This window comes from Vipera ursinii (assembly GCF_947247035.1).
Source record: "Vipera ursinii genome assembly, chromosome: 6".
In the NCBI taxonomy this organism is placed as follows: Eukaryota; Metazoa; Chordata; class Lepidosauria; order Squamata; family Viperidae; genus Vipera; species Vipera ursinii.
The window spans coordinates 68,764,372-68,789,483 of NC_139515.1; the positions used below are offsets into that span (position 1 = coordinate 68,764,372).

General features: G+C 38.4%; 2 protein-coding genes across 2 annotated transcripts in view; one reads left to right on the top strand and one right to left on the bottom strand.

Moving 5' to 3' along the window:
* Positions 1–3,491: 3,491 nt before the first annotated feature.
* Positions 3,492–6,439, top strand: PMCH (pro-melanin concentrating hormone; the record flags this gene model as incomplete). Its single annotated transcript, XM_083365380.1, has 3 exons — positions 3,492–3,740; positions 4,837–5,038; positions 6,343–6,439. The coding sequence occupies 3 exons, from the start codon at positions 3,492–3,494 to the stop codon at positions 6,390–6,392; spliced, it is 501 nt and encodes a 166-aa protein (XP_083221506.1). The 3' UTR covers positions 6,393–6,439.
* A 179-nt stretch (positions 6,440–6,618) lies between these two features.
* PARPBP (PARP1 binding protein) overlaps positions 6,619–25,112 on the bottom strand; it is a 37,190-nt gene continuing 18,696 nt past the window's right edge. The window contains exons 6-10 of the mRNA XM_083365703.1: positions 19,589–19,772; positions 18,642–18,808; positions 15,284–15,362; positions 12,294–12,456; positions 6,619–7,022 (exon numbers count right to left, since the gene is read on the bottom strand). Of these exons, the coding sequence (XP_083221829.1) occupies positions 6,685–7,022; positions 12,294–12,456; positions 15,284–15,362; positions 18,642–18,808; positions 19,589–19,772 (931 nt within the window). The 3' untranslated portion in view covers positions 6,619–6,684. The remainder of the gene's footprint in view (positions 7,023–12,293; positions 12,457–15,283; positions 15,363–18,641; positions 18,809–19,588; positions 19,773–25,112) is intronic.

The window sequence follows — 25,112 nt, forward strand, 5'->3', positions numbered from 1 at the left end:
TTGATTTAATCTTTTTAATTGTTTTAACTTTTGTATCGTTCTTTGTTTTAAATACCCTGTAAACCACCCTGAGTCCTCTGGGAAAGGGCGGTATATAAATCCAATAAAATAAATAAATAAATAAACTGTTTTGGAGGCAAAAAATGTTTTATATTGAATCTTATCCACCTTTTGGATATTGTTCTGTATGAATCTAACAATATGCTTAATTAATAGCTCCTTTTGAGGAGCACAAAAAAGCCAATTCTCCTCTAGGGAGTTTAGATTAGAGTTGGAGGTTATGATGAAGCTTACTTGGGTGCTACTTATGACCTGGGTTTAAAGTTTCAACAATAGGCTTCACCGTGTTTGTGTTACCAAACTTCAGGCATTCAGCAACTTGCGATGCCCTGCAGTCACGTGACTATGCTTTCCGAGTTTTGCCAAAACCTGCATTTACTTCTGGTTTTTGGCAAAACTGTGCAAACCATTGGTTCACTTAACATCCATGGTGTTTGCTTAATGACCATAGCATTTGCTTTGCAACCAAGTTCACTTAACAACTGTCACAAAAAATGTCACAAAATCAGGTTGTGATGGTTATGATAAAACATATGCCAGGTAGCTCTCCAGCTTGGTAACGACCGCAGTAGTAGTACTTGTATGTATAGGTAGTCTTTGTCTTATGATCATAATTGAGCTAGAATTATGATCATTAAGCAAGTCATCACATGACCAACTTGGTTTTACATATTTTTAATATTAAGCGGTTGTGGTGGCTGTAATGTGAACTCATCATTCGTAATTGGTGAGTTTTGGTGGAAACTGGAAATAAACTCCGCTTTCACCAAAAGAGATCATAAATCAGTCATGTTAATGTGATTCGTTTGCTAAGCATTCAAAATGCAATCACATGACCAAATGGTGTTAAGGCATCAGAATTTCAGATCTAGGTCACAAGTAGCTTTCTTGGGGCCCATCGTAACTTTTAATGGTAACTAAGCAAGGATTTCCTGTAGAGAATAGCCCATTGAATAAGATCTTAGATGGTGACATCTTTAATGTATAGAATTTCAGTATACTCCTTCCATCCTGGTTTACTCTTTTTAAATCATTGACCATCTTTCCATTACCACTCTTTAGCATATCAGTTCAAGGTTGCAAGATATTTTAGAAGATTTTCCTTGTGTTTCTGTGTACGCTGCCATTTTCAGTGTCCTTACAGATGTTATTAAATAACGGCTTCTCATCTAACAGCTGTCTGAAATTCTTTAAGTTCCTTCCCGAGACCTTTGTCTTTCTTGGCTTTGATTTCCCTTTTCTTCTTGGCAATTTTTACCATTTGTTCTGACATCCAATTTGCTATCTTTTGTATCTAGGTCTTTGGCAGTCCCTTTTCATCCTTAACAATTTCTTTGATTTCATTCCATAGTTCCTGTCCTATCACTGAGATTCAGCACTTCAAAGAGATTCTGGAAGTCCTCTCTAAAATTGGTAGGGTATATGTTCAAAATGTTGGCATTATTCTTTTGCCTTAGTTCAACTGGAACATGCACATGAACAGTTTGTGATTTATTTCACAGTCAAGTTTCAGGCTTAAAATGTATTGTTTTATGACCCATGTTTGTTGATTATAACTCTTAGTGAGCATATAAATAACCTCCATGATGATCTGTACCTAATCTGATCTTCCAAAAGCACATCCATTGCCATTCTGAGTCCATCCACCAGCTTGTTTGGCAGCCTTGTATTTTTCCCCTACAGTCTATTGAATAAGAACTTAAATATCTAATTTAATTAATCATCCTTTTTTCATGATTCATTATTTGTGCAAACTGGTATGTACATTCTTTATTGAATCTCTGATTGAAGCTTAGTACAGTTAATTCAGATGCCATTACCTGAATTATTCCTATATTTTTTGGCTTATTCTATTGTTTGATATCTTCTAATCTATAGCCAGAAGTTTTCTAAGGAGAAACTTGTAAAACAATGTCTTTGTCATATCTGAATATTGTGCTCTCCAAACATCAGCAACAATCACTGCAAAAATAGATCACAACCAACTGAATAATAATGTGCCATCAAGTTGATACTGACTCTTAGTTACCATGTAGATAAATTATAAATTACAACCAAAGGACAATAATAAAGACCTCAAAGGTATATCAAACATGCCATAAACTTAAAAGTTTAAAAGACCAACCCAGATTTTATGGGGAAAAGACTAGATTGTGAAAATAAGATTTTACATCTTTCTGGAAGCAAAGATGGTGGAGCAGTGGGATAATGCCTCCTTAAGTAACACCAGCTGCCTGCAATTAGTTTAGGTTCGAGTCCCACCAGGCTCAAGGTTGACTCAGCCTCCCATTCTTCCGAGGTAGGTAAAATGAGGACCCCGATTGTTGGGGGCAATAAGCTGACTTTGTAAAAATGCCGCTTGGGGCCCCCCCGAAAGCCCTAATAAGCAGGCATATACATAGAATGAAGGCTATTGCTAAGCACATTGATTTGTGCTTTAGATTGTAAGCCGCCCTGAGTCTTCGGAGAAGGGCGGTATATAAATGGGATTTTAAAAAAAAACATTCACAGTCCTGACAGTGTTACTGAAAATATCCAAGTGAGTTGCAGCCAAGTGTCCAAGATAAAAACTACGCATTGCATAAGGATGGGGTATTCTAAATGAAGATCAATATTTTTGAATTCTGTTCCAGAAATGCTCCTCCATGTACCTTTTCACATGTTTATCCCTTTGTGGAGCAAAGGTGGAACAATTCAAAATCTCAGACAAAGCTGCTTGAGAAAAACATTAGACAGACACAAAGCCAAGTTATTCCTCACTCTTGTCACTATTCCTATATCAAATCTGTCTCCTCTGAACACTTATAAGACAAAGGTGGGCTTTGCAACTCGTTTAAATAATATTCTCTCCTAAGGAAGCAGGAGTCATGGCATCTAATTCAAAATTAAAGCATGTCTGACGTATTTAAAATTATATCTATGACCCCTTATTTTTATGCACATGTATGAAACTTTTTGTCTGGGTAAGTAGAAAGGTTTGAATTCTCTTTAAGATAAAGTTTACTTGCTTAAGACTTTTCCTCACAGAGACTGTTTTTCTCTTACTTCTCAAGAAGTGTTTTTAAAGAATGAATAATAAAGATTATTTGCCTTTTTCTACACATGCACAAATTAATTCTTTCCTGAGACTGTGTGAAGTGGAATTTAAAGATTAGTTTAAAACTCAGAAGAAAATTGTCCTGTGGCATTTGGTAAGATAATCCAAGGTATACAATGAATGTATTAAAAAGCAGCTCATCACCTACGGTTTGGAACAAAAGACATGTAATGATATACAAAAGGTCAGTCCTCTTTACTCATAGTTCTTTGAAAAAGGCATAAGCCATTGAAGTGGTATCTATTCAGTCCACAAGCTATATAATACCATTTTTCTGACCATGCGCTATTTTCAAATTAGCCTCATTTAAGTAATATTTAGTTTGCTCACTTCCATGCAAACATCTAAATATTGGAGAATGTGTATCTCATCCCATGTATTACTATTAATTTTTTCTCTTTTGTCTCAAGGTTCTTTGCTTTCTGTTTCTAAGTCTATGAGAAAAGCAGAAGATAATATGCTGCTAAGCACATTCAGCCTTGGAAAGATAACGCAGAATGGTGACAAAGCTGGAAAGTCTTTTGAGCGTTATAAAATGGAGGACAGCAGTTTTTTGGATGAAGACCGAAACCCACATTTCTCAGTGAGTTTTCTCTGTGTAGCTATTGTCTAACACAAATTAGCATTCTGGACCATAAATTTGTAACAAAACATTGGGATAGGTTATTTCAGATATGCCAATATATAGAACTATGGGGGCGCAGTGGTTAGAATGCATATTGCCAGCAGTTGAATTCTGATCAGTTGAAGATTGACTCAGCTTTCCATCCTTCCAAGGTCAGTAAAATAAGGACCCAAATTGTTGGGGGCAATATGCTGGCTCTGTAAGCCGCTTACAGATGGCTGCAAAGCACTGTGAAACAGTATATAAGACTAAGTGCTATTGCTATATAATTAAAATATGAAATATGATTTGAAGTGGCTATCATCCTAAAATCAAAGAAAACAGAATGCTGTGCTTTGAATATTTGAAAATACTAATATTGTATTTTCAGTCTTAAGGGCTTAAATATAGAGCCTTGGTGGAGCAGTGGGCTAATGCCTCCTTAAGTAACACCAGCTGCCTGCAATTAGTGCAGGTTCGCATCCCACCAGGCTCAAGGTTGACTCAGCCTTCCATCCTTCCGAGGTAGGTAAAATGAGGACCCAGATTGTTGGGGGCAATTAAGCAGACTTTGTAATAATGCCGCTTGGGGTGTGTGTGTGAAAGCCCTAATAAGCAGGCATATACATAGAATGAAGGCTACTGCTAAGCTTGTAAGCCGCCCTGAGTCTTCGGAGAAGGGCGGGATATAAATGGAATTAAAATAAAATAAAATAAATAAATAAAATGAAATATATGCCTTTCAGCTTTAATTTAATAACGAATCTGAATGCTGCTCTTATCATCAATACTTAAATTTACAAAGAAAAAGTCCTTTAAGATTTTGGCCTCATCAAACTTAATTAAACAAAATCAATGTTATTTAGTATTAACATCCCTGGGATATGTATTAAGATACGTCTTGCTTTGAAAAAACCCTGGTTTGACTCTTTGATTTTAAGCTAAAAATTAAACTTCAAGATAGCTTATGCTGCAATCAGAAGATAACTCTTTTCTGAAAATGACTCATTAGTGGGTTAAGGTCTAGAATATTTTTATTTTGAATATTTTGCATCTACTTTTCTTTTGAGTGCAGAATATAGGTTATAAACATGTCACTAACTATGGCCACCCACAGAGCCTAAGTGTTAAGCAACTTCCTTATTTTGAACTGGAGGGACCTATGACTTTTCCATCAAATGCTGAGGTTGAAAAAATTGAATCAATACAAGATCGGCGTGAGACAGGAAGTGATGAAAACTCGGCTAACTTGCCTGTTGGAAGAAGAGATTTTGACAGTAAGCTATATTTTCATGTTATTGCAAAACAGTAATATTACCTTAATTTGCTGAAAGAGTAATTATAACTGTTGAAATGAATAACTGTGGCCACCATTTCTCCAATGATAAGCAGCAGCACTCTAGGTAGAGTTCAAGGCAAATTCTCAAATTTCTCAGCTGGTTGTAGTTCACTTAGTGAAAGTTACAATGGCACTATAATGTTACCCATGACCATTTTTCATTTTTTTCATTTTTCATTTTTACAACTTTTACAGCATCCCCATGATCATGTGATCAAAATTAAGATGCTTGGCAACTGGTTCATATTTGTGACCGTTGCTGTATTCCAAGGTCACGTGATCACCTTTTGAGGTCCAACAAGCAAAGTCAATGGGGAAAACAGATTCACTTAACAATCGGATTACTAACCTAACTGCAGGAATTCACTTAACAACTGTAGCAAGGTCATAAAACAGAGCAAACCTACTTATCAAATGTCTCACTTAACAACAGAAATTTTGGGCTCAATTGTGGTCATAAGTGTGGCACATGCTGCCCATCATTTCCTTTTGGGCAGTTGTCCCTAAGCTATAATAGCAGCCGTGGGCCACTTTAATTTGTCAGCATTCCTCATGCTGCTGGGCCAGTGGTGGAAGTTGCAAGGAGCATCCAGCCAGAGAGAAAGAGAATTGGCAGACTGATGCCTCCAGGTTAGTTCCATTGTCCAGGTGCCCAAACATAAGTTTTCCTAAGTTGGTCTAGCAGGAGTGACCCAATCACTTCTCCCTCCTCTCCCTTGAGCTGTCTTGTTTCATCATCTTTTTCAATGCATTCACACAAAAGGTAGTCAAGCTTCAAACTCCTGAAGACTTGGGTTGCCTTAGACACCAGCTAATTTTTTAGCTTAAGCCTGCGCGGGAATAAACCCGTGTTTCATTCACCCATGTATATTCAGTTTCATCTCTACATATGTACACAGATAAAACTATATTGAGCTGCCACCTGTTTATGATCAAAGGACAAATGTAGCAATCAATCATTCTTCAGTATATGCTTCTCTGAAAAAGAAAGGGTTGTTGTTGTTTTTTCTCAGTCTTTAAAAATTGTAGGGTTCCATTCAGTCTTTTTAAAAGAGTGACTGGTTAAATGTAAGATTAAAAAAAGCTAACATGTTTTCTAAATATTTATTAGAAAAAATGAGTTTAAAATTCAAACAAGTGAAAATTTACAACATGCCATGACAGAGGACAATGTAGTTAAACTTGTTTACAAAAGCATGTACTTGACAGTCAAAACCACAATTTTTTTTGTGTTTTCTTTAGTGCTCAGATGTATGCTGGGAAGAGTCTATCGACCTTGTTGGCAAGCCTAAAATGACCCTGAAGTGCATCACTTGGAAAAGACAAACCCTTTCCTTGATGAGTCACAGAAACTGCAGTTGTGGTTAAAATATTGCTGTGTTTGTAGAGATTCTAAATATTTCTATGTCAGAATGCAACCTGTACAAGTGTAAAGTTACAGTGCATCATTAAACTGTGAATTCTGCATAAAAGTTGATGATTTAATTTTTGCAAGTACAGTATATATAAAACTTCTGCATAATCGTGATTGCAATGGTAAACTTAACACGAGTCAATTTTTTTGTCTTTTCAATCCACTGACATTTACAACCTAAAGAACTGAGTTAGTTTCGCTTGCCCAGTAATAAGCTTATTTTTGGCTATAGCCTTTTTGGATTTTCTGGTTTCTTTTAGTTTGCTGTCCAAACTATCTTGGCATTTCACCGCAGTCTTTGGTTTCTTATGGTATATATGCTGGGGTGTTTCATTTTCGTTAGTGAATATGACATTTTCACTAATTCTGTCCACCAGTTTCCTCTTTGGGTTCTCGTTCTCTGGCCGGCAACTTAATTTTCCGATTTCTTTTCTTGTCCTTCCGTTCTGACAAACACTTCCAGAACCAGTTCCGAGTATAGTATTTTCAAGTGATGAATTCAGGCTTTCTGAGGGTTAAGAAAACAAAACATTTTATAAAGGAAAAAGACTACATTATTTTTTAAATTGTTTTTGTTGCACACTAGTCACCATTGATAATTTTCAAAAGAGACAGTGTTCTTGTAAATTGAGTTAACTAAATCTAATTAGTAGAGATCATTAGTTGAAAACAACATTATACAATCTGAGCCATCGCCCTTGACATAAAAAACACTTCAGCAACCACGTCAGAAAATAAACATGTAAAAAAACAAAAGTACAAGAAACCATTCATTTTAAAAGCATGTGCAAATTATTGTAAAATATGAATAGGATTTTGATGCAGGGTCCAATCACCGAAAGGTATTACCCAAGCATACTTTATCAGCCATTTAGCTAGATAAATACAACAAGTCAATCTCGTAATGATACAGGTGGCAGCAGATATTAATTGAGGAAAAAACAACAGCAGAGTCGTGGAAATGTTCAAGATAAATGAACTGATAACTGCATAAGCTTTTATGACTATGGGAACTGCTGCAGTGTATCAATGTTCCCTAAGTTAACATCCGAGATATTTTTTTGCAGCACTTTCAATGAGGTTTCAGTTATTTACCTCTAAAAGCAAACAAAGAAAATGCCCTGAAACAGCAATATGCAATGCTATTTTCAAATCTTAAAAGTTTGATTCCCTGTGTTTCATCATGCTCTAGGTCAAGTGATTGGATCTCCACAGAGTCTGTTCTAAAAATAGTGCTACTTTATGTGGTCAGAGATGATTCTGTGTCAGGAAAGAATAGAGTGTGAAACCAGTGAGTGATGCAAGGATAAGTGGGCATACTTGGATACAAAGTGAGCAAAGGTGCTTCAAGACTGGTACTGACAACCTGACTGCATCTGTCAGTAGCATCTTCCTTATGCTTACTTGGTAGCCATAGGAGTTCATGGAAATGCAAGTTTTGAGTTCAGGAGGCATTAAGGAGACATGTAGTCACAATCTGTCAGTGCCTCCTTAACTGAAATGAATTTTCTTGACCCCCACACAACTACCATGCAAACTCTGGAAAAGATAAGAGCTCCAGTAAAAAACAGCCAACGGGTACAAGTGAGGTCATCACGCTAAACTCCAACTGCCCTTTCCTGTTTTGGAGCCTAATATAACACACAAGTTACTCAAGATAGTGAAAACCAACATTAACTGAAAAGAGATTGAAAAAAGATCTGTGAACACAGGGTGTAATGGGGGGGGCGCTAACAATATGATTTCACATTACACATTCAGAGAAATAATAATTGATTTTATATACACATTTACGTGTGTATAAAGGGTTGCAGCCTGAATTGGATTTAATAAAAAGGAAAAAGATAGTGGACATGATGAACAACACAATAATTTTCCTGGTTTTGAGGAAATGCAAAATTAATGGCAGATGGAAAAAATATGTAAAACAAAGTAACGACCCTGCTAGTCGTGTCCAACTCTAGGGGCAGTGTTCATCTCCAATTCATACCCAAAGAGCCAGTGTTGTCTGAGGACGCTTCCTTGGTCATGTGGCTGGCATGATTATACGCAGAAGGCACATGGAATGCTGTTGCCTTCCCATCAAAGTGGTACTTATTTATCTACTTGTATTTGCATGCTTTCAAACTGCTAGGTTGGCAGCATGCACTTGCTGGACCATCTTAAAGAAGCTTGGGTGTGTTTTTTTTCATGACAGTCACTTGATCCCAGAAAAATGTTTAAGGAAGCAATGGCATGGAATTGTTAGCTTTGTGGCAATAGTATTTCAAAATAGATTCCAAGAATGCCACATATATTAGGTTGATTTAGAAAGCCCCAGAGTTTTCATAATAGACATGAAGTCCTTAAATGATTTTCTCAGCATGGACAAAAAAGTTTCACTGCATCATCCTGGAGTTCCTCAACTCTACCTTGGTGAGTTACATCATTAAGAATGATTCACTAGAAATACTATGTTGTATCTCTTTACCCCTATATCAGTTACATGAACTCAAAACTGATATTAGATTATGAGTTAACATAATAGGCAAAAATTATGGGGATTATGGGGAAGCTGAGTTCCACCACATGCTTATTGGACCCGTGCCCTTCTTGGCTGGTTTACGCAGCTAGGGAGAGGACACGAGGCTGGCTCCAGGCGGTTATATCTGCTTCTTTGAGTGAGGGTTATTTCCCCACCGTCTTGAAGGAGGCGGTGGTGAGACCTCTCCTCAAGAAGCCTGCCTTGGACCCAGCTGTATTGAACAACTTCCGTCCAGTCTCCAACCTTCGCTTTCTTGCGAAGGTTGTTGAGAGTGTGGTGGCGCATCAGCTCCCTCTGGTCCTGGATGAAGCGGATTATCTGGACCCTTACCAATCGGGTTTCAGGCCCGGGCACAGCACGGAGACGGCATTGGTCGCTCTGGTGAATGATCTCTGGAGGGCTCGGGATAGGGGGTATTCCTCTGTCCTAGTCCTATTAGACCTCTCGGCGGCTTTTGATACCATCGACCATGGTATCCTGCTGCAGCGTCTCAGGGGATTGGGAGTGGGAGGCACGGTTTTTCAGTGGTTCTCCTCCTATCTCCTGGGACGCTCGCAGTCGGTGTTGGCAGGGGGGCAGAGGTCGACCCCTAGGACTCTCGCTTGTGGAGTTCCTCAGGGGTCGGTCCTCTCGCCTCTCCTGTTCAACATCTATATGAAGCCGCTGGGTGAGATCATTCGTGGTTTTGGAGTTGGGTATCATCAATATGCTGATGATACCCAACTTTTTATTTCGACCCCAAACCACCCCAGTGATGCCCTCGCTGTGATGTCCCGTTGCCTGGAGGCGGTTCGGGTCTGGATGGGGAGGAACAGACTTCAACTCAACCCTGACAAGACTGAGTGGCTGTACATTCCGGCTTCCCGAGACACCTGGGATGTTCCACCTCTTTCTATGGGGGGTGAGCTTTTACCCCCTGTGGATAGGGCTCGCAACTTGGGAGTCCTCCTAGATTCACGACTCACTTTGGAGGATCACATAGTGGCCGTGACTAGGGGGGCTTTTGCCCAGGTTCGCCTGGTGCGCCAGTTGCGGCCCTATCTGGATCGGGAGGCCTTGTGTACGGTCACTCATGCGCTCGTGACCTCTCGCCTAGACTACTGTAACGCTCTCTACATGGGACTTCCCTTGAAGACTACTCGGAGGCTCCAACTGGTACAGAATGCGGCCGCGAGAGTTGTCTTGGGAGTTTCCCGGTACTCCCATGTTACACCTTTGCTCCGTGAGCTGCATTGGTTGCCAGTTGTCTTCCGGGTAAGGTTCAAGGTTTTGGTTATGATCTTTAAGTCCCTACATGGCATGGGTCCGCGATACCTCGAGGACCACCTGCTGCCGGCGTCGACTCCCCTCCGCCCTGTGCGCGCCCACAGAGAGGGCCTCCTCAGGGTGCCTCCTGTCAAGGAATGTCGACTGGTGGCCCCCAGGGGGAGGGCCTTCTCTGTGGGTGCTCCGGCGTTATGGAATCAACTGCCGGTCGAGCTCCGGATGGCATCAGACCTCCGATCCTTCCGTCGCGGGTTGAAGACCCATTTATTTGAACTAGCGGGTCTGGCCTGATGGGGGTACTTGGGTTTTTTATTGGTTTGTTTTAGTATTCTGGTTTTAACTTGGGCATTAATTTAATTATTTTTTAATGTTTGTATTGGTGTTTATATTTATGCCCTGTGAACCGCCCTGAGTCCCTTTGGGAGAAGGGCGGTATAAAAATCTCAATAAATTAAATTAAATTAAATTAAAAACATATCCAGTCCTCCAATCTAGGTTGATACTTGATCAGACTCACAAAACATAGTCAGATCAAGTTCACCTGGTTTATCTATGTAAGAACTGGTAATAACCCCACTGGCTTTCTCACTGTGCATGAAGACTTATTATGGCCCAACTTAATATTTAAATGCACCACTACAAGACTAGAAGGCAGATTGGTCAGGTGGCCTTAATCTTGAAAAATGAAGAGGAACCAAAACACAAAATAACTTAGAAGCAACTAACCAAAGTTCTTCTTAGCTAACCTTAGTCTCTCCCACAATGACATACTTCCACCCACCCCATATTACCTCTTAATCTCTTTCTCTCTACTCTTGCCCAGGCCACATCATGCTATCATGTACTGCCAATAATTAGCTCTTGAAAGACAACCAACCAACAAGCAAGTAACAGTTCAGCAGTAATTAAAACAAAATTATCTGCCTGGCATGCCATCAGCTTTGTGGTTTTGCCCTTTGGTAATCTCATCATGTCCTTATCACTCCTGAACAGCAAATCTTTGTATTTTTTCTGCCCTACAATTGTTGAAGAAAATGTCAGTTTCAGACCTCTCTAGAAGTAGCAACAAGATCTTTGTGGTGTACTTTGTCGCTAGAATGTAGCAAACTAAAAATTAGTCTAACTTGTTTTGTTTTGTTTTACAAAACTTGTCTTTTTTACAAAGATGGCACATTTTGTGCTGCAAAACAGTATTAAAGATCTAAATTTTCACTCAGATGTAGAACTACGGGTGATTTCAGGACAATATTGATCATTCTCATACTACCATTGTAAAGAAAGTATGGGAAATGACCAGGATGGGCCCGAGGGAGAGGTCAAATGCATCATTAGTCTCAAGTCCCTTCCCACAAGAGATTTAAGGCTAGCCTACTTTGAATTCCATTGACTCTTATCTACTTTTGCTCTGACATTAGTAGTTCAGATTCTTGTAGAGATCATAAGCTTGCAATAAACCTTTATATTCATCTGGACTTCCTGATTTTCCCATTCTTGACATTAAGTTAAGTTGCCAGAGGGAAAGACTGCCTACAGTTTTGGGAAAGCAAGACTTTTTAAACAAATACAACAAAATAAATAAAATAAAATAAAATAATAAAATAAAATAAAATAATACAATAAAATAATACAATAAAATAATAAAATAAATAAAATAAAATAAAATAAAATAAAATAAAATAAAATAACTAGGTAAGTGCATGCTGGCTACAAAAAGCTGATAGATTCAGAGACAACATAACATTGAGTATCAACTGTAGAGGGACACTTGGCAGGGAAAGACTGACCGCCATCATGCCTTGCTCTGGGCTTCCTGTGGCACCTGATCCGCCACTGCAGGTGCTGAGATATGTCAAGTAGACCACTTATTTCTACATTTGTATAGCAATTATTTCATTTATTTGGGGGGTGTTCAGTTAACTGATAGCATACTTATTCATTCTGGTCAATAAATGAGGAGGCAGAGAAGCAGATATTGCTGACTGAATTTACCTGAAGTTGATCTGTCATCCGTATGAGAAGCTGCTGTTTTTTGGAGTGCTGAGGATACATATGTTAGGACAGGAGATGAAACGAAGGGTTGATTCTTTGGCTTGATTATTTGATCATCTTTGTAAGTGCAAGCAAACTGAGATCTAATTAAAGGTTGCTTCAACTAAAAAGGAAGTAGATCAATATGAATTATAATGTATAATGGTGAAGACAAGATTTTTTTAACCCACTAGCAATAGCAATAACAAAATCCTGGCATTTTTTTTTCTTTTTTTAAATTCACTTGCTGGAATAATTAATTATATGCCTAAAATTACTATATAATTCCTTGTATTTCACGTGAAAAAACAACCATGTTAAAAGTGTTTTAGAAAGCTGAAACCTTTTTTTGGTTTTTTGAAAGGATTCCCATAAGTTCATTAAAAAGAATCTTTTTTCCACTGTATGCAAACATAGATGTATATAAACAAACCTAGGTCAGATATAAGCCATGTTCACGTATTGCACTAAGTCAAGACTTCTTTAGTCAAGAGTTACTAAATCAGTCACACTTGGCACAACATTTATAAAGCACAATGACTGTATTCATATAACAGACTAACACAAATCCATATTGACATTATGCAGTATCTTGGTGTGATGTACGAACAAAAGTCACAAAGGTCTCTTTCAGAAAAAAGCAGGTAGAGCCAAGAAGAAAGGTAGGGTCCAGAGAAAGAAGGGACAAATTCGTGCAAGTTGAACCACCTTCAACTGGTTCTTTGGTAAGCCATTCTTGACTTAATTAACAGGCAGGGAGATTAAAAAGATTTAAATATATGTAAAACTATAGCAAATGTATTTATATTTTATTCTGCCCTGTGAACCGCCCTGAGTCCTCAGGGAGAAGGGCGGTATATAAATGTTATTAAATTAAATTAAATTAAATATTGTATTTTTGTTATTGTTGCAATAATTAATAGATGAACAATGGGTGTAGCTTCTTATGCACAAGCAGCTGAAGTAACTAATGTTCACCAAGATGTTATATTACAGAAGCTATCAAAAATGGAATCTGGGCATTTCTAAGCTGTAATCTTACAGAACCCAATGTTTTGGAAATATGGGAAAGGAGGTTTTCCACTTTATGTTTATTTTGAACCTAAAAAAGACGGTGTGTGTGTGTGTGTGTGAAGAGAAATACTCCTTTTCACACAGAAGCAAGCTTTTTTTCCCTTCCATTTTCTGGCTTTGTTTTCATAACATCCCCCTGCACTACTTGAGGTGGTGAGGAGATATAATCAGTGTAAGGGCAAATGTTCACAAGCTTAGGGGAAAAGGGGATTGTTAGAATAAAATTCAAAGGTACCAATCACTTCTGCTAGGAAACAAAAGACTCTCAAGCCATTGCAATGTAAAGGCAGGAGAAAAAAATGTAGGATTTTATCTTGGGGCTGGCAATATGTAAGTCATGAAGTGCTGCTTTTCTTTCTTAGGGCTTTTCTAGAATCAATAATAATAATAATAATAATAATAATAATAATAATAATAATAATAATAATAATAATAATAATAATAATAGTAGTAGTAGTAGTAGTAGTGGTAGTAGTAGTAGTAGTAGTAAAGTTGGAAGGGACCTTGGAGATCTTCCAGTCCAACCCCTTGCTCAAGCAGGAAAACCTATACCATTTCATACAAATAGTTGTCCAGTCTCTTAAAAACTTCCATTGCAGGAGCATTCACAACTTCTGGAGGCAGGTTGTTTCACTGATTAATTGTTCTAAATCCCAGGAAATTTCTCCTTAGTTCTAGGTTGCTTCTCTCCTTGACTAGTTTCCATCCATTGCTTCGTGTCCTGCCTTCAGGTGATTGGAGAATAGCTTAACTCCCTCTTCTTTGTGGCAGCCCCTAGTCCTTCTCTTCATACATACCCAATTCCAGCAACCGTTCCTTATATGTTTTAGCCTCCAGTCCCCTAATCATCTTTGTTGGTCTTCTCTGTACTCTTTCTAGAGTCTCAACATCTTTTTTACATTGTGGTGACCAAACTGGATGCAGTATTCCAGATGTGGCCATACCAAGGCATTATAAAATGGTATTAACACTTCACATGATCTTGATTCTATCCCTCTGTTAATGCAGCCTACCACTGTGTTGGTTTTTTTGGCAGCTGCAGCACACTACTGGCTCATATTTAATTGATTGTACACTAGGACTCCGAGATCCTTCTCACAGTTACTAGTACTGAGCAAGGTAGCACCATACTGTAGCTGTGCATTTGGTTTTTCGTGTCTAAATGTAGAACTATTTCTACATTTACTATTTTCACCATTGAATTTCATTTTGTTAGATAGCGCCCAATGTTCAAATCTGTCAAGATCCTCCTTGTATCTTAAGCCTATCTTCTGGAGTGTTGGCTATTCCTGAAAGGTTGGTGTCATCTGCAAATTTGATGAGGTCCCCATAAAAATAAGTATCTTTATGTTTAAACCTCTGGCTGAAAACCTTCTAGTTCAAGTAGGACAACATTAACAGCAATTCTGCCTTAACATCGTTAGTGACCCTCCTGGACAACAGACTTATTTCCATCTAGAGGTAACCTATTCCTACCTGTTAAAAACAAACAAACCTAGAAAATAGAACAGTAGCATCATCTTTCTAAGCTGGATCAAACAAGGATACATGGCCAGATGAGCTAATTCTACTTAATGGTAATATTATATTAACAGAAAATCTTGCAAATTTATTAAAATATATCCCCCCCTGCTGCTCCGTTTTACACCAAAAAAACTAGGGAGGGTCCCTTCTGAGCTGCATTCTTGCTGTAGGGTAAGTTGCTTTTTATCTGCCCATTCCCTTGGCTGTGTCTCTTCTCTCCATAGCTGAAGGTCAGTCCCACATACCATTACAAGTAGTATGCCAGAATGCATAAACAACAACATTTAGATTTCAATAGAAGCTTCATCTTGTGGGGGAGTGGGGGTGGCAAGGGAGATTTATGGTTAATCTACCTTAATTTTTTCACACACTGCCATTTGAATCCGCTGTCTCAGAGCTTTGGGAGAAAATCCACTGGACTGTGTTGGAGATCTGTATTAATATTTGAACAAAATACAAACAACTGTAAGGTAAAAGGTAAAGGTTCCCCCCCGCACATGCATCCTAGTCATTTCCAACTCTAGGGATCGGTGCTCATCTCCGTTTCAAAGCCGAAGAGCCAGCACTTGTCCGAGGACGTCTCCGTCGTCATGTGGCCAGCATGACTAGACGCCAAAGGCGCACGGAACGCTGTTACCTTCCCACCGTAGTGGTCCCTATTTTTCTACTTGCATTTTTACTTGCTTTCGAACAGCTAGGTTGGCAGAAGCTGGGACGAGTAACAGGCGCTCACTCTGTTACACGGTACTCGGGATTTGACCCGCCAAACTGCTGACCTTCTGATCGACAAACTCAGCGTCCTAACCCACTGAGCCACCCCGTCCCTTACAAACAACTGTAGTAAGCATGAAATATGTTAGCTACTAGACTTATAGGATATGCATTTATAGATTTAAAATATTTGTTAATACATTAAATGAAGTACATGACCACAACCCTTATAAAGTAAAACTAACTAACCAAAGAATTCTGAAATTCAGAACCTTTGTTTAATCCATTTTGAGAAAGCCAATTTACTTAGATAAAGGGTCCCACTATAAAATGAAAGATTCTGTGGATGCTTTACTGCCATATATGCATACAGACTCCTATATGTATACTGTGACTGATTGGGTCAACTAAAAATTAGATATCTGGTTATTCTTCCTTATTCTTTCACTTTTTTTTATTGAAAAGTTTTAACATACATTTTATCTTTAACAGTCCCCCCTCCCCCTCCCCTACCCCTCCCTCCCTGCCCCTCTCCCCCTCTCCCCCCCCCCCCCGACTTCCCAGAGCTAAGTACAAGGTATAAGAACAAAAAACAATCATAAACATCCATATGCTAACAACCATAAACTCTAAAATCTATCACTCTCTAGCTCATATAGGATAACTACAAACACTATTAATATAAAATATATAAAAAAAGAAAAAAGAGAAAAGAAAGGAAGACTTATTCAAATGCTACATAAAACTTTTTAGTCCCATATTTGTTCTGGATATACTCAATCCATTTTCTCCACTCCATAATATAACGTTCTTGCGAGTGATCTTTCAAATAAGCCGAAATCTTTGCCATCTCTGCCAGGTCACTTATTCTTTCACTTTTTATACTGTTCACAATTCAAATATTTCTCCTATTTTCTGCTACTGAAATAATCTCTTATGGTCAGGCCTAAGTTCTATATTCAGAAAGGAAGAATCAGTAGCATTATAACTTTGCAGCTAGAATCACCTATCCAGTTTTTAGCAACGTAAGACTAATTTTGATAGGTAATTATTTTTAACATTCAGATCATATCCTGAGGTCCTAAGTATTGTATCTCATCCAATTTTCCTTTGTAACAGCCATGACAGAATATTGATTGAGAACAGAATTTTGACAGATAGCATTCCAAAAAGCTGATGTTTCTAATGCAGAATAATCCACCATTCTAAAAGTTGCAGACCTCTGGATTCATTTGTGACCTTAGCCCTCCATGTACTCTATTCTAGCTCTCTGCAAACTATTAATTCTGACAAATGCAATCTTTTCCCAATTTTTGGCAGCTACTAAGCAAAGCAAAAATGGGGGGGAGGGAGGGAGGAATGGAGTGATCAAAAAGAGAATGAAAGCATGCTGAGCAAGGCTTGTGCAACTCTTTCCAACTTAATAGCTGCCTGCTCTGATCATTGATTGAGAGGGAAGAAAGTGGGGAGGGGTTAGAATTCAGATGGCAACATTCCAAGAGGATCCCAACTTCCTTCTCACTCTCTGGGGAAATGCACTGGAGAAATTTTCAAGATTTTCATACCATTACCTCCATCCTTCTTTTGTTCCACACACATATACACCAAATTTGAGCCCACACACTTCGGTTTTCAGAAAGTTATATTAGTGACTGTTAGACATAAATCCAAACCTTCTTCTATAATTCTTTCAAACATTCCTCTAGACTGGATAGAATAAACAAGGTAAGGAGCCAGAACATAGCTTCTGGGATTTTTTTCCAACTGATTTATCAACAATAGTCACAGAAGACATCTATATTTTCAGTAATATGTTGCATCTGTTTGTGTATGTTTCTGATCTCCCTACTGTCTTGTGTCTGGGTTTTGTGCACAGTAGAAAACACAAAGTGGGCAGAATATACAAATAGTTCTTGACTTAAGTCTGATCATTTAGCAATGATCTGGTTACAACAAACCTGAAAGAGTTACCGTACTAATGATCCAGTTGTGAATTTCTGATGGCCATCCCCTCCCAGAGTTATATGATCACACTTTGGGTGCTTGGCAACTGGTCAACATTTATGACCATTTGTAATCACATTATGACCATTTGTAAACACATTTATGACCATTTGTAATCATGTAACTGTGATTTGCAATTTTGCCAGAAACGGAATTTATTTCCGGTTTCCAGCAAAAATGCCCCATAGTGAACCATGGGTTTGCTTAATAATGGCAGCATTCGCTTTATGACTGTTACATTCAGTTAAGAATTGTTGCAAGAAGGGTTGTAAAATCAGGTGCGGTCACATGATGACCTGCTTAATTACCATCCTGACTTACGAGTGCAATTGCAGGTTGAATTATGATTGTAAGTGGAGGACTACCTGTATTCTGCTCAGGGTCATGTGACTGGAAAAAAAAGAGGGGGCTTAGAATGAAGCAGTTAGCAATATTCCAAGCCGCTTGTTGATTGTCTCCTTCGTAGAGATGAGTTGGGAATTATTTTCAGGGAACTTTTTTCCCCAACAACCTAAAAGCCAGATTTGGCCCTTTTTCAAGCTCAACATTTCTTTTGCTGGCTTCTCCTCAGACACCAAATTTTTGGTGTTTAGTTTTTGGAGAGTTATCCTGCTGATGGACAGACAGAAAGTGTAGCATCATACATTCTACATAATTTCTTAATTATAGCAGGGGCGTCAAACTGCCAGCCTGCAGGCTGGACACGTCACGCGGAAGCCACACCCACCCCATTGCTGGCAATAGCAAAACAGTCCCGATACATCGCGCGATATCACGTGACGTTGCGAGTTCATGTCTGCTCTATAGGGTTGGAAGAAATAAAAACGAGTGGTAGAAAGACACATTGAAAAAGTGGAATTATTCACTTTCAGTTTTGGCTTTCATCAGCATCAGCATTACTACGTAGTTTCCCAGATATCTTCTGCAAAATAGTTTTCTTCACAAAACAAAGACGGAATCTATCACATTATCATTATCAGCATCCTTAGAACTTACTTGAACAATAACATGGTAGAAGGAAATCCAAATTCTTCATCAAATAACAAGAGAGCTTTGTTGCTGAAAGGAGAATGACTAGCTGCTTCATCTAAAACAGCCAATAAGGACTTCACAGTATCTCTGCCACGGTAAACAGTGTCATGGTTTATAGAATGTAGTTTTGGCTAAAAATTAAAATAACTTTATTAGCTATACTCTATGATAAGTTTATTAGCTACATTAGAGCACACTGAAGGAGTTTGATCATAGATTTCATATTATCTTACTTCCAATCCAATCACGTTCACATGATACAAATTTTCTCTTAAACCCTGAACTGCAATATCTGAAATATTATTCATATCTGTTTTGGTTTGGTTTTAATAGTAGGCACATTTCTGTAGGAAACAATCTAATGCAGATTTATCAGATAAAATTTCCTCATGGTAGAAATCTTCATGAATCAAGTGGATTTGTATAATTCAAGGCAAGTGCATACAAACAGGGTACAAGAAGCAGTAAGGTGTACAGGCTGGTGTCTATACAAGCAAAGAGGCAAAAAAAAACACCTGACATAAGATTCAAGCAAGGCAATAAAATTTTTCCTAGGACAGCTAGCCAATCATGTCAGGAAGCAATCAGCAGATAAATCACTTAACACAAGATAGGGAAGTCAAAATAAAAATAACCACTGCCAAAATATACTTGGAAGGGAGGGTGGGGAGCAAAAGTAGAACTTCCCAAAGATTAAACTAATTATCAGCACTACATTAGAGGAGAAAGCTTTTTCTTCTTGTAGAAAATATTTCCCATTGAAAATAAGAACCTTTTAAAAACACATCACCATTTCCAATGTCGTTCAAAGCAATTATTTTCTTCAACTAATGGACAAGAAATAATCAGGGTATTTAGAAAAAATCTCTGTTATATCAAGCAATTTAGAAGAACAAAAGGAGGCCCCTTACTCGGGCTGGACTGCTTCCAGTAGCGCTGGCTGCCACAGCCTCATGCTGAAAACTGATAATATTTTTAATCCTCAAATCCAAATCTTGTACAACTTCCTCTGCTGCTTGACAGAAAGGATCCCTGCTGTTTCGGCCTTTTATCAACTGCATCTTGATTGTTGATAGGATTCGGCCCCCTGCATGTCTGAAAAACAGACCTAGGGTCATTTCCATATTCATTTTGGCACTATCGTAAGATATTTAGTAATTTGAAAACAGAGAATATTCACAGTTAATCAAAAATGCTCAGCAAACAGCTTTGATCTGTTAAGTTGCACAGCATCTTGCAATGAGATCTGGCCTTTTAATGAAATAATTTGGTATCATGAATTGGGAGATTACAGAAGGAAGGAAAACAGGCTCATACCTTGTTAATGCATTGTTTAAGTAGCAATGAAAATAGCCTGTCAGAGGTTTTAATTACATTATCATAGATTAGCTCACATTATCCAAATCCTGCTTAACCACTAAGATTTTGAAATCCTCTACCTTGCTACATATTTGTTTCCCATCTACTTAGGAGCATATTAACTTCTTATGAATAGTGTTTTCATAAAGACTGATAAACTGCATTTTAGACAGAATTTCAAGTACCATAATGCAAGAGGGAAAGACAAAGTGTTTTAACTAATTACTTTCATAACATAAAATGCACCCTCCTAGAGATATGTAAGTCAGTTTCCCACATTCTATCTAGTGCAATAGAAAGTTGAAGTTACATAAATGGGATCAAATTTGACTTTAAGTTGGAGTAATTAAAGACGAAAAGATTTCATCTCCTTTCAATATATTTCTTTGAAATTAGATAGTACATGAGTATACGAGAGCCAACTCTCTTTTGGCTAGCATATTAGAAATTAGATATGTATTCTGAAAGCTTGTTTCCACATTCTGGAAGTCTTCCTTCCATTAGTCTAAATCCGATTCAAGTAAGTATAAAGGTAGCCTCCAGAATGTTAGTATTTTATCCCATTTGTGCTTTTTTTATATGATGAAAAAAATAAACATAAGATATAAAATTGGCCCGTTTTCTTTGGCAATAACTATAGATTTTCCTCTGGCTATGTGTTAGCATCATATAATCTTTACATTGCTTGTTTCAAATGAGACTTGTTGCAGACCTGTTTTTCAGACTTTCTTGAACTGTACCAAATCTGTGCTCATGCACTCGTGACCTCCCATTTGGACTACTGCAATGCTCTCTACATGGGGCTGCCCTTGAGGACTACTCGGAGGCTCCAGCTGGTGCAGAATGCAGCTGCGCGAGTGGTGGTGGGGGCTTCCCGATACTCCCATGTAACACCTCTACTCCGTGAGCTGCATTGGCTTCCGGTTGCCCTCCGGGTAAGATTCAAGGTGCTGGTGATGACCTATAAAGCCCTAAATGGCATGGGTCCGGTTACTTACGGGAGCACCTGCTGCCGGCATCAACTTCCCTTCGTCCAGTGCGCTCCCACAGAGAGGGCCTCCTTAGGGTGCCGTCGGTCAAAGAGTGTTGACTGGCGGCCCCCAGGGGGAGGGCGTTCTCTGTGGGCGGGCCAGACCTTTGGAACCATTTACCGGTGGAGCTCCGGATGGCTCCCGACCTTCGCTCCTTCCGATGTGACCTAAAAACATATTTATTTGAACAAGCCTGCCAGGTCTGATGGGTTTAGGGGTATTTTAACGCTATTGTATAAATTTATTGAATTGGGCTGTAGTATTTAATATTTTTTTAAATTTTTATATATTGTATTTTATTGTATTGCCCTGTACACCGCCCTGAGTCCTTCGGGAGAAGGGCGGTATAAAAATAAAATTAAATAAATAAATAAATAAAATTGTTCCAAGATCACTATGATGTCATTCTCATTTCGCTGTTTATTGTGTAAAGAGGATAACGTAGTGTACTTGAAGTCCTTAAGAATAAAGTCTGAGTTCAATAAACTGTCTACCAACCCATTTGTAGACTGCATCAGCAAAAGTACACAGGTAGTCCTTGCTTATTGACTGTTTTTCAGCACCATTCAAATTTATGATAGTACTGAAAAAAATACAGCATATTTACAGCATCCTTCACTCACATAATCATCATTACACTCAGTGCTCACTATCTGGTGTCTGATATGTGATTTCCCCCCCCCTTACAGAGCAGATTAATTGGAGAGAAAGGGAACATGATTGCACCAGAGGTCTAGCTAAACCATGGAGATACTGCAGTAGTGGATTCTATATTGGAAAAGAGATTGGATCTCCAAGTTGCTTCCAACTCTTATATTTTATATTCCAAAAATAAGACGGTTATAAAACAATATTAGATATTCAAAAATCTGTCTTTTGTGTACAACACAGCATCCATAAGCATATGGACATCACTCTTGGCATCTGCCAGTTTCTTGATCCATCTGACTTTATTTAAAAATATTCACATTTTAAAAATAGGAAGCTAACATTCTGCAAAAGGTACTGATACCTGGGATGATAGGAAGCATCCTGTAGAAATAGATCTAGACAGCATGCTGATTTTCTGTGCTTTGTTAACTCATTGTCTTCTTTAGAGCAGCTGTTTTGTATATGGACAAACCAACTGTCATTTGCAAGAGCACCTACTACGTGTTCTCCAGATTCCTAACTATGACAACCAAGTCCAAAAAGGATGGGGAGCCCTGATATTCAAAGTAGAAGTATTTTACTGAGTACCTTTTAATGATTAACTACATTTTTGCACCACATAAACCAATGAGGCAAAGATTTGACATCCTTGCCTTGAACTAATATTCCTGCTGTGAGCAGTTAACGTCTTGATTTTTATTTAATCTTTCTTCCCACAGTCTTCATTTCCAAGAAAAAAAGTTCCCATTCCCCATCAGATATTCATAACTCTAGCTGGACCAAAGAAAGGAAAACTTCATTCACTTTTTATACAAAGAAGCCAAGATAAAGTGCTGACCTACTATGTGAGGGATTAGTTTAGGACATCATGCCATGTCTGACTTCATTTTGCATTAAGATATGCTATTAACAGGCTATCCTTCTAATATAGAACTACCTATGATTGCTAAATCCTACCAAGCTCAACAGGATTTGCTCCCAAATAAGTATGCATTATACCGTGGCTAGAGACTGCTTTTATTAAGTGTTGAAATACTTTACCCAGTGTATTAAATGTGCTGCTTGTAAATTACATGAATGATTTAATCTGAAAAAAAAAATTCCAAGGAGTTAACATTTGGGATTGTTTCCAATTCTTCCTCTCATCTGTGCCATTTTAGTTAAAATGCAAGTATCAGAGGAGAATGCTCCAAAATGATATTTATGTTTCTGATCCAGCCTTGGATGGGAATGATATTTAGAAGCAATTCAATCCAGTTGTTCAGAGTTCCAACCGGTGTAGCTATTATCCATCAAAGCAGGAAATAACCAAGTGTGGCATTTCACCACTCAATTCAAAACAGAGGGAAAAGAAAGGAGGGGGGGAAGTAAAAAAAAAAAAGACTTATTCTTTCCTGGAAAAGCAGCTCCTCTGAAAGTCAGATCAGTTTTTCAATTGCTGGATGCAAAAAAACTAACCCCCCACCCCCATCATAGGATAACTTTCAGAGATCAGTTATTTTAAAGCTTGTACTAGGAATACATTATTTAATAGAGATGTGACAAGATTCCGTAGATAACAAAACAGTTTAATGTTTGGAGTAATTTTTAATTTTCCCCCCGTTTGTACCAAATCTATATAATATTCTTTTTTCTTCACTAAATTAAAAATGACAATTGTATGTTTACTGTAGTCAAAAGTTAAAATAAACAGGGATTCAGGAGAAATTCTACAATGGCCTTATAGAAGATACAGGGAATCACCAAAATAATCCAGTCTTTGAAGAATAAAAATGCTCACTAACCTTTGGCATACGCATTTTATTTATGAGTTTGAGAGAAAAGTAATCATTTTACATATGCTAGATTTTCTTTAGCACGAAGACTTTCCCCAGGAAAATTTCATAGATCCTTAATGAATTCAATAATTGCCTTTAAATAATATTATGCTGTATATTTATATTCTTTTTATTTGTTCAACCCAAGGTGGCCATATGGTCCTATGGCCACTAAGGTTATCATACAGGGAAGCTGTCCAAAGATTATACAAACAAATCCCAAAATACTTCATTCATATTTCAATCTGAAGAGCCTTGGTGGAGCAGTGGGCTGATGCCTCCTTAAGTAACACCAGCTGCCTGCAATTAGTGCAGGTTCGCATCCCACCAGGCTCAAGGTTGACTCAGCCTTCCATCCTTCCGAGGTAGGTAAAATGAGGACCCAGATTGTTGGGGGCAATTAAGCTGACTTTGTAATAATGCCGCTTGGTGTGTGTGTGAAAGCCCTAATAAGCAGGCGTATACATAGAATGAAGGCTACTGCTAAGCTTGTAAGCCGCCCTGAGTCTTCGGAGAAGGGCGGGATATAAATGGAATTTAAAAAAAAATTCTTCTTGCAGCGTGGTAGTTCTATTTCAGTTAAAAGCTTATAACATGGTACTGTTGAATTTTGATTTGAATTGGGTAAGAGACAAATCCATGTACCCTTCTTTCCAACCACTTTTTGTGGGTACCAATCCCTCTCAACTGCTGCAAAACTTTGAGGAATAATGGAAAGAGCTGAAAAGGTGTGAAAGGCTGTTTTTAATCAATATAAAAAAGTAAATAAGGGTTATAATGTGTTTATTAGCCTACTTTTTGCTTGAAATATCTCTCCCTGTCCTCTTGTCCTTCTGATTCACATTTCAGGTGTATTCTGTGCGACTCCTACATGACCCTCAAGTCTCCACAAAGGAACTGTGCATCCATGAAAAGAATGGTTTTTTTAGAATTTACAATTTATCATTGCTTTATTTCCCTGAAAGAAATTTAAGGATTATCCAGTAGACACAATTTTTACCTGGATTCAAGTTCTACCTGTATCAAAAGTTCCTGGCGACGGAATCCCTTCCGTCATCCTCAGGCTGGTGGCTTCAGCTTCCTTCTTCTGGGAGAAGCATGTGGTAGTGGCTGTTTGTTCCTCTTTTTTAAACTGCCAGAGGGGGTGTGTTCTGTGGGTGGAGGTGTGCTCTGATTGGGTGGGGGATTAGGTGTGTTCTGATTGGGTGGGAGTGTGTTTTGAATGGTGGGGGTGTTCTGATTGGGTGGGGGTGTGTTTTGAGTGGGTGGGCTGGTCTCAGCTGCCAGCCTTAGACCTGAGCTGGTGAGTTGTGCTGCTTTTGTTTGGCTTCGTGTTTGTGGTGGTGCCATGTTTTTATAGTGGGTGTCAGTTTGCTTATTGTGTGGTTTGGAGGGGTGGCTGATGTTGCAGCTGTAGTTAGGTTTCTGTTTTGTGGTTGTGCGTCGTTATCATTATGGGTTCGGATTTGCTTTTTGAATGGTTGTGTGGTGGTGATGTCATGTGATGTTATCATGAGTTTGGGTCTGGTATCATTCTTGGTGGTTGGGACTCGTCTGTCAATCAAGGCGGGTTTCCA